We start from the raw sequence: 14,274 nt of genomic DNA on the forward strand, positions 1-14,274 counted from the left end.
AACCAAATTGGAATCTATGGGAGTAGCATCAATTAAAAGTAAATAAAAGGCTTTTTGATAAAATAATTACTCCCCTTTCCATTAATTTGATTTCAAATTTTGCTATTTTGATTTTAAATTTGCAAATCCATTTGCTTCTTTAAAGCTGACAAAAAAGAAATATTCCAGTTATTTGCCTAAAAGGCTTTTCTTCTTTATTGTACACAACGGTTGATAGTTACTTTACATGAAGAAGAAGTTGGCGTATTTTCACACACATCAAAGCAGCTCAGGGACATAGCACCTTCCATCAAGAGGATCTGCTCTAACGAGAGTAGCAGAATAATGTCAAATGCGTTTTCTTCTGCCACAGCCACAGGGGATGTGGATACAGGAAAATCCACACTCCACACAAGACAGGGTGCTCCTTGTCTTTACCCTCAGGTCCGTTTGTTAGGAGGTTTTCTAAATTACAGGTCTTTCTTTTGTTCATCAGTAGGCTTTTTCTTATCAGCACTGGCTAAAGTTAGAAAACTGCCTGCCATGTTAGCAGCAGTCCCATTGGGAGGTCCTAGCACATTCTGACTGCAGGGCCAAATCTGTTTTCACTGTGTCTGTGGTCAAATTTCTCCCTGGTAGAGCTTGCTGTGCTAAATGACCTTCTGCAGGGTGTGTACTCCTCACTGCACATGTGGAGTTAGGTATGATATCATGTGTCCCCATCAAGCTGTTCCTCCTGCAGGGATGATAGTTGCAGCTCAGATGCATGCAAGTTGCTTGGTGTATTAGTCATGGCCATGTTAGGAATCCATTCTGAAGAGGGCCTGCTGGGTAGCGATCATGTCGTCTAACCATATTGAATGGTGCCTACTGAGCAAGTGATCATGTTGTGTATCCATGTCTAGCTGGGCCTGCCGTGATAGTGATCATGTTGTCTAACCATATTGAACGGTGCAGTGCCTACTGGGTAAGTGATCTATTTAATATGTCTAGCTGGGCCTGCTGGGTAGCGATCATGTTGTCTAACCATATTGAACGGCTCCTACTGGGCAAGTGATCATGTTGTGTATCCATGTCTAGCTGGGCCTGCTGTGATAGTGATCATGTTGTGTGTAATTGCATGGCTACCCTGGGAATTTATTGCTATAGATCAGGCTAGAGGGCAGAGGAGAAGCCAATAATTGTGCTTGCTCTGGGCTGTTAGCTGTACTATTTAGAGCAAGAATCAGCTTCTAGGGTGGGAAACAAATTTGATCTGGGGATGAAAACAAAGCTGACATTCTCAATTCTTAAGCATTTAGGGGAAATTCCCTCTCTTTTGTTTCATGTAATGGCAAATTATTTGTAATTAGGATAAGGTGATTCTAAAAGTGATAAACTTCTATATGGACTTAAAGACTATATTAAAAGTAATATATGAAATCAAGCTTAATTCAAGGACAAACAGAATGACTTCAGAGCTGTTCATAAATTCATAAAAATAATAAACAATAAAATATCTTGTCAGAGAACACAGAGCCAGGTAGGATGTTTATTGTTCTTTTCTGGCTAAACTCTTATTTGGAGAATTTTCTCACCTCTCAGGAGTCAGGAATGCTTGCTAAAATCAAGGCTACCAAACTTATATTCCAATATTTTCCCTCTTAATTAAATTATATTAATGGATAGTAAAGAGGGGAGAAGGTCAGTTAGTAATGGGCCTGGTCTAACCAGCACACCGATATATACACATCCAAATTAGTGTGATCCTTCAAGCTGGAGACTTGGGCCAGTTTACTGTATTTTGGGAACTTTTCTTTTGTAATGGCTTTCAAAGTTAGTTTACAAATTACACAAGCTAATCAGTGTTAACACCTCCTTCCTTTATGACCCTCCCAAAAAGAAGAACATCTACTCAAATGGCTCATTCACTTTAGTCAGCAGGCTTGACTCTGAGCAATGTCTGGCTCTTTACAAAAACCAAGGTGGTGTGTAGAAGAAGATATATTAGGGTGTATATATCCTGACAGATTTGTAGAAAACAACCAAACATTTTCAAACACCGCTTGTAAATTCTCTTGGGAGCTGTCCCAGTATGTTATAGATGTTATGACTCCTGCTAATATCACTTATGATATCACTTGTGAACATGGTAGCCTTATTTTACAGGTGTATATAAACTCAGACACAGCCAGCTTGCAGATTATGATGGGATTGTTCATGGGTAAGTAGCCAATCTCTTTCTGATTTTGAACAGCTGCTGTTCAGACAGAAACTTAAATTTATAAAATTAGCTTCAGAATTTTTTAAAATGAGAGGAGAACGGAAGGAGGGAAGAAAAGAGTGAGAGGAAAGAAGGAAGGAAAGGCAGGATCCCTCTCCTCAAATCTGATCTTGAGGTCATGTGATTCAGAGAACTTTTGTGAAATGAGAAACAAATCTGACTTTTCAGAGAATCTGGTTAAATATATTAGCCATACATTACTTAACATATATTAACCTATTCTATTTAGATATAAATATGTCTCTCCTTAATAAAGATATGAACATCCCCATTTTGAAGGATCTAACGTTATCTCTTTGGCAGGTAGTTCTTCTACCTGCCTGGTAGTTGATGAGATCCTACAGGGCCAGGGAATGAGCTGGTAGGGGGAAGGCAGGGGATATGTTTAGTTTAGTTTTAAATGAAAGAATTTAAAATGAACCATAAACCAAAGTAGAAACTGAAGATTTCACCTTACGTGTACTATAGTTGTAATGCTATCTAATTTTAATCAGCTCAAGTCATGTATCTAAAAAGGCAGAGGGAAGGAAAAGAAACAGTAGTTTTAATGTTGATTGGGCCTCTACTATTTGTGTGGCATCGTGTTAACCAATTTGTATCATGTTATTTCTTTTACTTCTCCTTCTTTTAAGGCGCCTGTGAGATAGACACATTATATCCATTTCACAAAGTCACAGAAGTGCACAGAGGTTAAGCAATTTAACAAGGGTCATAGAATACGCTGAGACCAGCTTTGTCTCTCTCCAAAGCCAATGTGGGCTCTATTACTGGACTTTAATTCTTTAAAATGAGTTTTTAAATCATCTATCTAAAATAATAATAATAGCTATTATTATTATTTAACCAATACAGAGAGGTTTATAAAGTGAAAAGTAGCATTTCTCTATCACCATCCTTTTCCTGCAATCTCATTTCCCTCACTAAGGGGAATATTTTGGCAAAATATTCCAGACTTATCTCTATGCCTAAAATAGGTTTCAAATGTTGTTTTCTTTGTTATTCACTCAGGCACATTTTAGTGACTGGAGCTATTTCATACATGAGCTGAAACATACTATTTAGACCATTTCATCCTCATGAAACGAGAAGTAGTAGGAGAAGGACCATAAAAGTCACTATGGGCTTCAAGCAGCAAGCTCCAGAACAAGCTATAGCTGCCCCCAAACCTAGAGGGAGGCATCATTGTGGTGGTGGAAACTGATCCCCAAACTGACATCCACTTTTGGAGTCTTTTTGTCCATGTAGATCCCTTTAAGTTACCCTAAATGGCAGGTCTGGGTCATCTTTAGGTTTGGGCCTGTGTCCCAGCCCTAGAGGGGAGCACTGAATGCTAGGAGGACTGTGGGACTGGGTAAGTGTGAAAGATGGGAACTTGATACATAAGTGTCCCCTTTATGGCTTTGAGGAGGAAGAGGTGATGTTCTCCTTTAAAACAAGACATGCTGAAAGTCAATTTCCTTCAAAACCAGCCTTGACACAGCCTGCCGGGCTACCAAGCTACCCACGGCAGCAGTTAGAGACAGCACTGCCCTCTTTCTAAGTGAAGCACAACGTAACACTGGAGGCAGAGTCACAGCTAGAAAACAAAGCTGGCAAACACCTATTGCCGTCAACTGGAGGACAACCTTCACGTGGATAGAGGGTATGAGAACACCCTTTCTTCACTGTCCCCACCCCTCAATGCCATCTAACCTGAGATAGCAATGCACACCTTATTTATACAAAGATCAAATTACCTCTTGGCCTTGCCAGTGGATACACCTTTAGCTCACTGCTAGGGCAAGAGGGACAGCTTTCTATTCAGGCACTGGTTCTTGTTAAGTTCCTTTCTTTCCAGAAAAGAATGTTAACTCTATCCTCTACAACAGTGGTCCTTAACCTTTTTGGCACCAGAAATCCAGGTTCATGGAAGACAATTTTTCCATGGACTGTGGGGTGAGGATGGGAGTAGGGTGTGGAGCTCAGGCAGTGATGTGGGACCCCATTTCCTAACAGGCCACGGACTGAGGGGTTGGGGACTGAAGCTCTACAACATAGTCATTTAAGGCATATGGGCCTTCTCTTAATTGGACATTTGGAAGAATTACACTTTAGGCAATTGTAATAGACCACAATTGTAAGCTCTCAGCAGCACAGTTTATCAGGAGACAGTAGAGAGAAAAACACTATTCAGGGAAGATTGCCTGGAGGCCTGGGTGTCCACTTATATTCCTGGATCTGCATGGGGTGGGGCTCATTAATCTCTGTAGAATCACTTGTGCTCAATTACATATAATGCCATCAGGCTATCAGTTTATGTGGAGGGTCACTATATGAAACAGCCCTAGGATGACTCCTTTGTGTAAGGATACTGTTGTGTTATCTGTTATATCACCTAGTTGCTCTACTTATGAAGACTCTTGGACATTGCTATTAGGACCAGGCAATCGTAAATCTCCTGAACAATCATTTTATCTAAAGGACATTGCAAACTGTGAAGATGACAATGTTTCCTAGTTTCATTTTACTAAAAATTTTAGAGCCCAAATGCTCTCCTAGCATATTTTTGGAACTCTCCAAAGCCACCTGAAATCCTTTCTGAAACAAGGTGAGGGGTGTGGGTGAGCCAGTCAATATCTAGGCAGTGTGTTTTATTATATTCCAATAGTTTCTGTTTCTTCCTCTTGCCTCACCTTTAGTAGCTGAGGAAAGACAAGTAAATCTGTCTTCTAATTTGGTGAAACAGTGTTGCTTTCCTTTCTGCCTCCTGACAAGTCACTTTGGAATTTAGAGGGCTCTCAATATGCTAATACCAGAAACTTTTCTCAGGAAACAGGCTATTTTGTTCTAGGGGACAACAAAGGTAAGATCAACAAGACATGGTTGTTACTAAATCAATTCACCCATTTTCTTTAATTTAGGATTCTAGCTGCATACTCTATTCACAAATCTGTGCTTATAAACATGAGACCTTTGCTGGAAGGAGAGATTAAAAAAATAAAATAAAAATAGATGGGGGGACCCACAATGAGATAGCAACCCAGGTTTCCTAACAATGGATTCCTCTTAACTAACACTGTGGACCCCAGGAAGTTCGATTCTGAGTCTGCTTATTGTCTGAGATGTGCCAGCAAGTCAGTAAGACTAATCTGCCTTCACAGGGACACAAACAACCTTCCAAGTTACTTTTCAGAGATGCTTGAGAAAAGAATGTGCCAGTGGAGGAGGCAGCTGAGAAGAATAAACATTTCAGGAGACCTGAAGCAACAGTGGGTGTGCACCTGTGACCCCTCCCCCCACCAGCAGCAGGGTCTCCATTCCAACTGCCTATTGAAAATAATATGAAAAAGGTCCAGCTAGTTCCATATATGTAACAGTGGCTTCAGCTGAATGATAGCTGTGCTGAATTTAGAGCAGGTTTCCTCCAAGTATGGAATTTCTCAAGGGCAAGGTAGTTGGATTGGAAAGGATCCTATTTTACCTCCCCTAGCCTTGCTCCAACAATTGTATTTCCCTGTTTCAAACTCAGCCATTTTCCAAGCCTCTCTACCATGTACTTTACTAAAATAAGCAGGATCATATTTATTAGCTCAATGGAACCTAGTGCCTCTCAGAAATCCAAAATTCTGAAATTAAATCTACACAGCTCACTTGCTGTTTGGATGCAGATAACTTCCAAATCAGATTCATTAGCTTCGTCACAAGAGCTGTACTTGTTTTTGGTATCCCCATCCAAAAGCCTGAGCGAGTGGCGTCAGTCTGGTCCAAGTGCGGAGCCTTGGATGTGTTTTTCAGTCAGGGGTGGGGCAACACATGGGACAGACTGTCGGTGGGATTCAAAATTGAGCGCTGTGGACCCTCTGGAGCTGTGTTTTCAAATCTGTTTCCTTCAATTACATCTGTTTCGTTTTTTCTTAGTTAATAAAAAACAGAGCTTTCAGGCTGATTGTTTTTGAGTCTATCTGGATCCTTTGTGGAAATGGGAAGTAAATCGTCAGCTTATACACAAGGTGGCACCCTGTGATTCCAACCAGGTCTGAGAGGAGCGATGCTGCTGAGAGACTGAACCACAGCCACAATTTTTTATTTACCATCTGGTATTCCCACTGTGGCAAATGTAGAGGTAGATGTGGATGTTTGGCTTATCACCTCTCAGTGCAGTCTGTCCCTGTGTCTCAAAGATTCAGAGCTGCCTCAGTAACGGGCACTGGAACCACAGGGCTGATTCCACTCGATTGTTATGAATGCAGACCCCACATTCAGATTACATATGGAAAACAACGAAGCTTTATTGGCGCTAGGCTCATTCCTGGGAACACAAGGGGGAGGGGTGGAGATGGAGTTCACACACCCACCCAATTAACTTTCAATTGGGTTTGCTGAAACCAGGAGCCAATTAAAGAGAACGTGACATTTACAAAACTCTGAAATAGTTGAATGGCAACTGTGTTTACTAGTTTTAAGATTCCTTTCAAAAAGTAATTTGTCTATTATCTGGAAGCTGTGTGCCTTGACTGTAGTACTGGGAAATGGAAACTGGGAAATATAATCCCGTTTCTTACAGTTACTTGACATTTATTTTAATTTAGACTACATTTAGACTGGTCTTATTTTTGATACAGCTTTAAAACTGGTTCTAATTCTTAGGTACTTACATATTACATTTGCTGGGCTAAATGCATGTCATTTGGAATTGGTCCAGAGCATATTTGAAGTGGACTGATTTTAGAATGACTGTACGCAGTGCATTGTATGTGGAAATTAAAATAGGATATTAGGCTGCTCAGTCATTTGAAGCAAGTCTTGATAAAGACTTTTTTTTTTATTTTTATTTTTTGAGGCAGAGTCTTGCTCTGTCGCTCCAAGTAGGGTGGAGTGCAGTGACATTATCATAGCTCACTGCAACCTCAAACTCCCGGACGCAAACGATCCTCTTGCCTCAGTCTCCCAAGTAGCTAGGACTATAGGCTTGTGCCAGGACACCAGCTAATTTTTCAATTTTTAGTAGAGTGTTAATTGGTTCTAAAATTCCTATGCCCAAAGGTAGGAAGCTGGAGAACAGGGTAAGCCACGATAAGAGCAAATATTGGCAGCAATGGCCAGGTCAGGTGACAGGTCAGTAAGGTATGGGAACTCCAAGCTAGAGTGGAATGGGGTCAGTATTACTGAATTCCTTCATGGCATATCACTCAATAAATATATTGACTGTATGTGAGGCATGAAACTGAATATAGTGATTAATAGAGCAGATGTTGTTCCTGCCCACCTTGGGGCTAGTGCATCTTTAGGCTCTGGGTTATGCACTCTATTAGCCATTGGTTGGAAGGTCTGTCTCAGTAATTAACTTTGAATCAGCAACTTTAGAATGTTGAGTGGTCAATAAGCTGAAGAGCTTGGATAACAGGGTAGCACCACTGAGAAAAACAAGAGTTTTAGAGTCAGGTTAGATCTGGATTTGAACCCAGTTCTGCAAGTTATTAGAATTGAAAGTTGGCAAATTATCTGAGGCTCTGCTTCCTTATTGGTAAAATTATAATTATTTTTTCATAGGATTATAAGAATTAAGTGGAATTCACTATACCACTATAATGGCTGGTATAGTATACTCAGTATTTTCTTTCCTGAGAAAGATTAACAATAAATATACAGACTAGAAGAAAGCTATCCTTTCTGAACCTGAGAATTGCTGGGCATCCAGATTAGAGCCCTGGATGACTCATCTCTTTTTTCCCCTCCTTTCAGGCTTGAACCCAGCACTGACCACCTCCCAAGAACTTCTTATTCTTCCTTGCGGAGGACTGGAACTGTTCCAGAGGGCAGCACTCAAGGCAGGAAGTACCCTTAAGTTTGAGGAAGGTATTGCTTACAGAAAGTGAGTCACAGCATCTCCATTGTTTCCAACAACAAAGTGCATGGAAAACACTCAAGGCCCACTAAACAATGCTCCAGGTCTTGCTGGGACAACCTAGTTAGACTATTTAGACAACTATCACGAAGTCCATATCCACCATTCTTCCTTCGAAGGAGGAGGAAGTGGAAAGAAAAGAGGAAGAGGAGGAAAAGGGTGGAGGTGAGGAAGTGGAGGAAAAGGAGGTAACAGAGGAAGAGATATAATTTTGATTCAGATAGAAATGACATTAGGAATCAATTTTTTCACTATTAGACTTTAGCAAACCATCTACCTTTCTCTGAGGTAGGCAGAATATTTATCAATTATTAGAAAACAGTAAAATGTGTTACACTTTTCATAGGGATTTTTGTAAGAAATCTGTAATGCTTAAAGACTAACCAGGAAACTGTTGGCTAAACAAGGTTGATGTCAACAATAGCCGGTACTTATCTGAGTCAATTTGATTTTTCCCTCCTCTTTAGAACTTTCTCTAACCAGTTCAGAATAAAGTGATTTCTCCCTTCTCTGAACTGTCACAGCAATGATTGCCTGAAAGATTTCATTTGGCAATTAATCACGCACTACTTACTACCTGTGTCATCGCCTATATTTATGTTTTTCTGGGTTTGTCATTTATCTTTTCAGCTGCCTTTTTCTCCAACTATACTTCATCTTTCACTGTGTTTCCTCTTTCCAACCATCCGGGCAGCCCAAGAACGTGAAAGCTCCAGGAGGGCAAGAACTTTTTCTCAGACTTTCTTTCCGTCTTCCACAGCACCCAACATTTCACACACATCTGCCACTTCAGGAATGTGGGCTGCCTTGGTTTACGTTTCATGAGTTGAACTTTTAAGAACTCTGGTATTTTTGGAACCAGAGAAATAGGTACCATCCACCAACAAACTCCACCGAAGTTCGGGTGACAGGTTCAAGTTCACTTGTTGCATCCATCAGCCTCAAACCACCAGCCCTCGCTGCCGCCATCCTCCCGCGGAGGCGCGGAAGAGCGAGGATGCTTTACCTTGGAGAGCTCTTTCGGACAGGTACCGGAGAGAGGGCGCGGGCGCGAGGGCCGGCACCGCCGGAGCGTTCTCGGGGCGGGGAGACCCCGAGGGGGCGCCTCTCCGAGGGGCAGGCGGAAGGGACCCTTCGCGCCTCCCGGGGCGTGCGAGGCGGAGGACGCGAACTAAGCCTGCGCTCGGGGCGCCTCGGAGACGGGCGCTTTGTCAGTACAGGCCTGGGTGCCCTGGTCGGCACCTTCCCTGCCGTGCGCCGACTCCTGCACACACGCGCTGCGCCGCTCTGCTCGGCGCGGCCGTCCCGCGCCCCGCGCCGTCCTCCGGGGCAGCCCGCGAGCGGCGCCGGGGCGGCGGAGGCAGAGGCGCACACTCCCGCGCGCGGGTGAATCTGCGCACCTGGCACCTGCCGCATGGCGAGGGCGCTGGCCGGCGAGCGGAGGGGCGCCGCCGCCGCCGCCGCTTCTCCCCCGAGCGGCCCGAGGCCGAGCACGCTCCCGCGGGCCGGCAGCGCCGCGGAGAGAGTGGGTGGGCAGGCGAGGGAGGGGAAGGGAGAGGAAGGAGGGAGGGAGGGAGAGGGCGAGGCGCGTCCCCGCGGCGGGGGCGCGCTCTCGCGCGGGCTGCCGGGATCGCTCGCCGCCGCTGTGGTAATGTCCGCCATGTTGGCCATGGCGCAGGGAGCGGATCGGGCGGGCGAGCGGCGGATCTAGTGTGTGGAAGCGGCCGCGGGCGGCGGGGGGCTGTTTTCGGGCGGGGTGGGCGCCCATGCTGTGGCCGGGGGCAGTGAGGAGGAGGAGGAGCGGGTCGGCCGCGCTGCACTGAGGAAGGAGGTGGAGGAGGCGGCGGGAGTCCTCCCCCCCTCCCCGCCCGCCCCGCCGCCGCCGCCCGGGCTGTTCCTGTAAGGCGGGGAGACAATGAGTAAACTCTCCTTCCGAGCGCGGGCGCTGGACGCCGCCAAACCGCTGCCCATCTACCGCGGCAAGGACATGCCTGATCTCAACGACTGCGTCTCCATCAACCGGGCCGTGCCCCAGATGCCCACCGGGATGGAGAAGGAGGAGGAATCGGTAGGGACTCGAGTGTTTATTACCCCCCCTTCCCTCCTCCCCCCTCCCCTTTGTCAGTCGGGCCTCGCCATTCACAGAGCGCTTTACGCTCGCTGGAGGGCGCCGCTGCCGCTCCAACGCATGGGACTCTACGCCGGCGGAGTAGCGTAAGCTCTCTCGGCCGGCGTAGCGCCCGCCCGCGGCCGCCATGTTGTTGCGTCCCAGTGTTGTGATTAGCTCGCAGCGCTGCTTACGCTGCCGTAAGGGGGCCTTGCCGTAAGCGGCGGCCGGGAATGGCGCAGGGGATGTGCTTCCCGCACTTGGCGTATGGCCTCTGTTTACCTTTTTTCCACCCCTCCTCCTTGGCGCGGGGATTAATGGATGGCGAGGGGCTCCTGGGCTAGGGAGGATCACCCCCACTTTTAAATTTGGTTTTGCATTGGGTTTTCTTTGAAACGACTATGGAGAGTAGAGCACTTTCAAAACAAACATCTTCCTCCTAGCAAGGGAACCATTCTCGCTCCCCCGCTCGAGATGGTGCAGCGGGATGAGGCGGTGCAGCACTGCGGCGGGGGAGGGCGGGGGCCGTGTCTGCCGAGCGGGACGTAGCGTTAGAGAGCCGTCTGCCGTCCGCGCAGCTGTCCCCAGCCGGGCGCCGGGCGCGGAGCGGCCGGGCTCTGCCGACCTCGCCGGGACGGCCCCCGCTCAGTGCGCAGCATTAGAAAGGAACCGGGGACGCTCGGGAGCGAGCCGCTGAGGCTGCGCTGATCCGGCGCCCCGTCCTCGAGAATTGTCATGGGAGGGTGGTCCTTTAGAAGTTGAGGATCTAGTGCATTTAAATTGATAATTGTATTTTTGGTAATACAGTGCCTTTTGGCAAAAATGCTGCTTCCGACCCCACCCCTCGTGGGTTAAATTTTGCATATGGTTGAATTTCATCTGGCTTGATCGAGAGTGTTTATGACTCTGGAGTGGTGTTACTTGCGTGCGAAGTTCATAGTAACTGCACCCTCAAGAATTTCTTCAATGAACCTACGGTCCCGCCTTATTGTCAACCTCGGGTGTGTGTGGATTGGTTCTTTTGCTTTTGTGGCTGTCAAAAGAAAGCTCGAGGTTTCCGTGATTGGCTTTCTCTTTTGACTGTTAACATTGCAGGAAATGCCTTTGATTGGCTGGTCGAGTTCTGACCTCATTATGTCACCCTGTTATTACTACTTTCTGCTGTGATTTAATCACATTTCTCTTTGGTGTTTGATTACTTGAAAGTTTTATATTTTCAATAGAAAATGAATATGGCCGTAGCATCAGGATGAACATTCAATTTTTTAAAAATGTGTGTAAGATCAAAACTCAACATTTGTGCTTAAGGTTTAGAGTTGACTCATATGCCAGTATTCTTTTTGTTTTTTTGTTTTTCTTTTTTAAATAAGATTTGTTAATAACTTGGCTCAGTTGTCTATGGGAAGGATAGTTAAGGAAGTTACAGTATGTACAAGAATTAATTGCACTGAACTTTAAAAAACACGACTTTGGAAATTTCTGTTACGGATTTTGACCCCAAAAGAAAGGTGACTTATGAATCTTAAAAGTATCGGTAATGTATGTAATTACTTGGACCCTGTTATTTTAGAACTTGTCAAGAAATCTGTTCTAGAATGAACAGTTAACCCCCGGAAGATATATTACTCTTTGCAATCAGTAATATAATTGGTCCTTAGCTTTCAACATATGTTTTGGTATTTTGTCTTGATTTAGGAAGAAAATTTACACATTAGTTTTTTTTTTCATGGTGTATTAAAAATAGGTGCTTAACCCGTGTCACAGTCTTACACTATTAACTTTTCAGTGAAACTTGTGATTTTGAGTCTAGAGTATAAGTGCTAAACTTGAGTTCTTTTCAGTAGCCTGCTTCAGCTGCCCAGTTTTAAGGAAGACGAAATCCAAATTCTGATAGAACTAGAGTTGAAACCCAGAACTTCTGACTTTGTCCTGTCCTTTCTGCCTCTTTAATGTTAAAAGTGGAGGTTCTTAAAATCAAAACAAAAGTAAACAAACCCTAACAGTTAAGATTGAGTCTAAAGTCTTTTACTTCCCAATTGTCTACTTGTCCAATTGGGGTGTTAGATTTTCTTTTTTTAAATTAACATATACAAGTATATCAGAACACTTGTGCTTTCTTGAATGACAGCCAATTCAGTTCTTCCAGTCTTATTTGCAGGACTTCTGCAAATGAGCAGAATTATGTATTTTAAGAAAAGATTCTGCCTTGATAAACAGTTTCTAAGCATAAATAGCATAAATTTCACAAATGTTTTGTGTTTCACTTGAATTGTATTTTAATTTAACTTCTAATATCTAGATGTCCTAATTAGGTATCTTTATTATAAGTTTTTTTAAATCACATAGGCTTGTTAAAAAAGAAAACAAACCTTGGTTTATGGGTTTATGATTGTTGCTTGGTCTTTCTAAACTGTCCTTTCCTGCTTGGTTGACAAAATCCCTTAACTTCCTTTAGAAGCCTTCATGGATGGCTCTCCCTGACTCCCCATACACCCCTACCAGCTCCTCCTCCCCCAATAAAATTAAGACCTATCTTCTCTGTGTAGCTATTGGACTATCATTAGACTTTATGTCATTGACTCAGTTTTGAGTTACATTCTGACAGTGCCTAGATGAGGTGATCTAGGTGTTTTTTGGTATTGGCAACACTCTGTCGTTGATGACTATATTATTCTCAGCCTTTTCAATTTTTTTGGACGTGCAACCATCTTTTACTTCATTTCTCCTCCTTGCTTATTTTCATTGTCTTTTGCCTAAGGTCTGCCACTTGGCATTCTCCTTTAATTTGGTCTCTCTAGTGCTTGTTGCACTTGGTCTAGGTCAGCTACTGTAAACTTATGTTTATTTAGAATCTAAACCAGAAAAATCAGGTGATCAGTGATTCCGCCTCTTCCCCATGGGCATTGTATAGTGGTAGTTGATGTTTTTAATAATATTTATCATTTATTGAATACTTACGTCCCAGATACTGTGTTAAGGACTTCACATATATTAGTTCATTTAATCCTATACCAAAATCAGCTTTTATGAGGTATAATTTACATACAATAAAATGTACCTTATTTGTAGCAAAGAGTTTGATCAATTTCGACAGATGTGTAACCCATGGAAACAAGGTATAGAACATTTCCAGCATCAGAAAAAGTTCCCTTGTGCTGCTTTGCGGTCAGTCCCTCTCTACCCCTAATTCCAAGCAACTGCTGATTTGTTTTGTTTCACTATAGATTAGTTTTGTCTTTTGTAGAATTTCATATGAATGGAAGCTCACATACTTTTTTGCATCTAGCTTCTTTTTGCTCAGTAGGATGCATTTAAGATTCATCTTTGTGTTATATCAGTCTGTTCCTTTTTATTGCTGAGTAGTATTCCAATGAATTGATACATTGTATTTATCCATTTTTCTGTTATTTGGTATCTGAGTTTCCAGTGTTTGGTTATCATTTAATCCTGGTAAAAGCCGTATAAGATATTACTGTTTCTTTTTTATAGATGATAAAACTTAAAGGTCTTACTGCTAGTAAATGGGCAAGACTAGAATTCAGACCCTTGCCTTTAATGTCACAAAGGCTTGTGCTGTGTATTTAGGGTTCTTACATAACCTAGAATTGTCATCTGTACTATTAAGTTCATTATGGTTTTTGTAAATATTTTACTTGTTATAACAACTTATAACAATTTTGGGAAATTTAAAAGATGATGTTGATTTGGTCAGACTTAAGTATAATTTTTTTTATCACTTAATCTGACTTTTGCACTTAGCTTTACAGATTTTCCTTTTTTTTTTTAGCAGTCCATTAACTTGGCTTCTCCTTGTATTGGCATTATTATATTTATCTGAGTGTATATGTTATCTTGATCATATAAGAAATTTGTGGGAAACTATGCCATTTTATTATTTGGATTTTTCTCCTGATAGAGTATAATCTCTGTAAGGGCAAAGATCTTTGCTTATTTTGTTCATTGATATAGTCCAAATGCTTGAGACTGTACCTGGCACATAATATATGCTTGAAAGATGTTTGTTGAGTGTTGAATGAACTT

At 43.1% G+C, this 14,274-nt stretch overlaps 1 protein-coding gene across 1 annotated transcript in view; it reads left to right on the top strand.

Annotated features, from left to right (window-relative positions):
- The first annotated feature begins 9,755 nt into the window (after positions 1–9,755).
- EPC2 (enhancer of polycomb 2) overlaps positions 9,756–14,274 on the top strand; it is a 119,827-nt gene continuing 115,308 nt past the window's right edge. Inside the window, exon 1 of the mRNA XM_012740105.2 lies at positions 9,756–10,194. Within this exon, the coding sequence (XP_012595559.1) occupies positions 10,042–10,194 (153 nt within the window). The 5' untranslated portion in view covers positions 9,756–10,041. The remainder of the gene's footprint in view (positions 10,195–14,274) is intronic.

The sequence above is a fragment of the Microcebus murinus genome, chromosome 8 (genome assembly GCF_040939455.1).
Source record: "Microcebus murinus isolate Inina chromosome 8, M.murinus_Inina_mat1.0, whole genome shotgun sequence".
Classification (NCBI taxonomy): Eukaryota; Metazoa; Chordata; class Mammalia; order Primates; family Cheirogaleidae; genus Microcebus; species Microcebus murinus.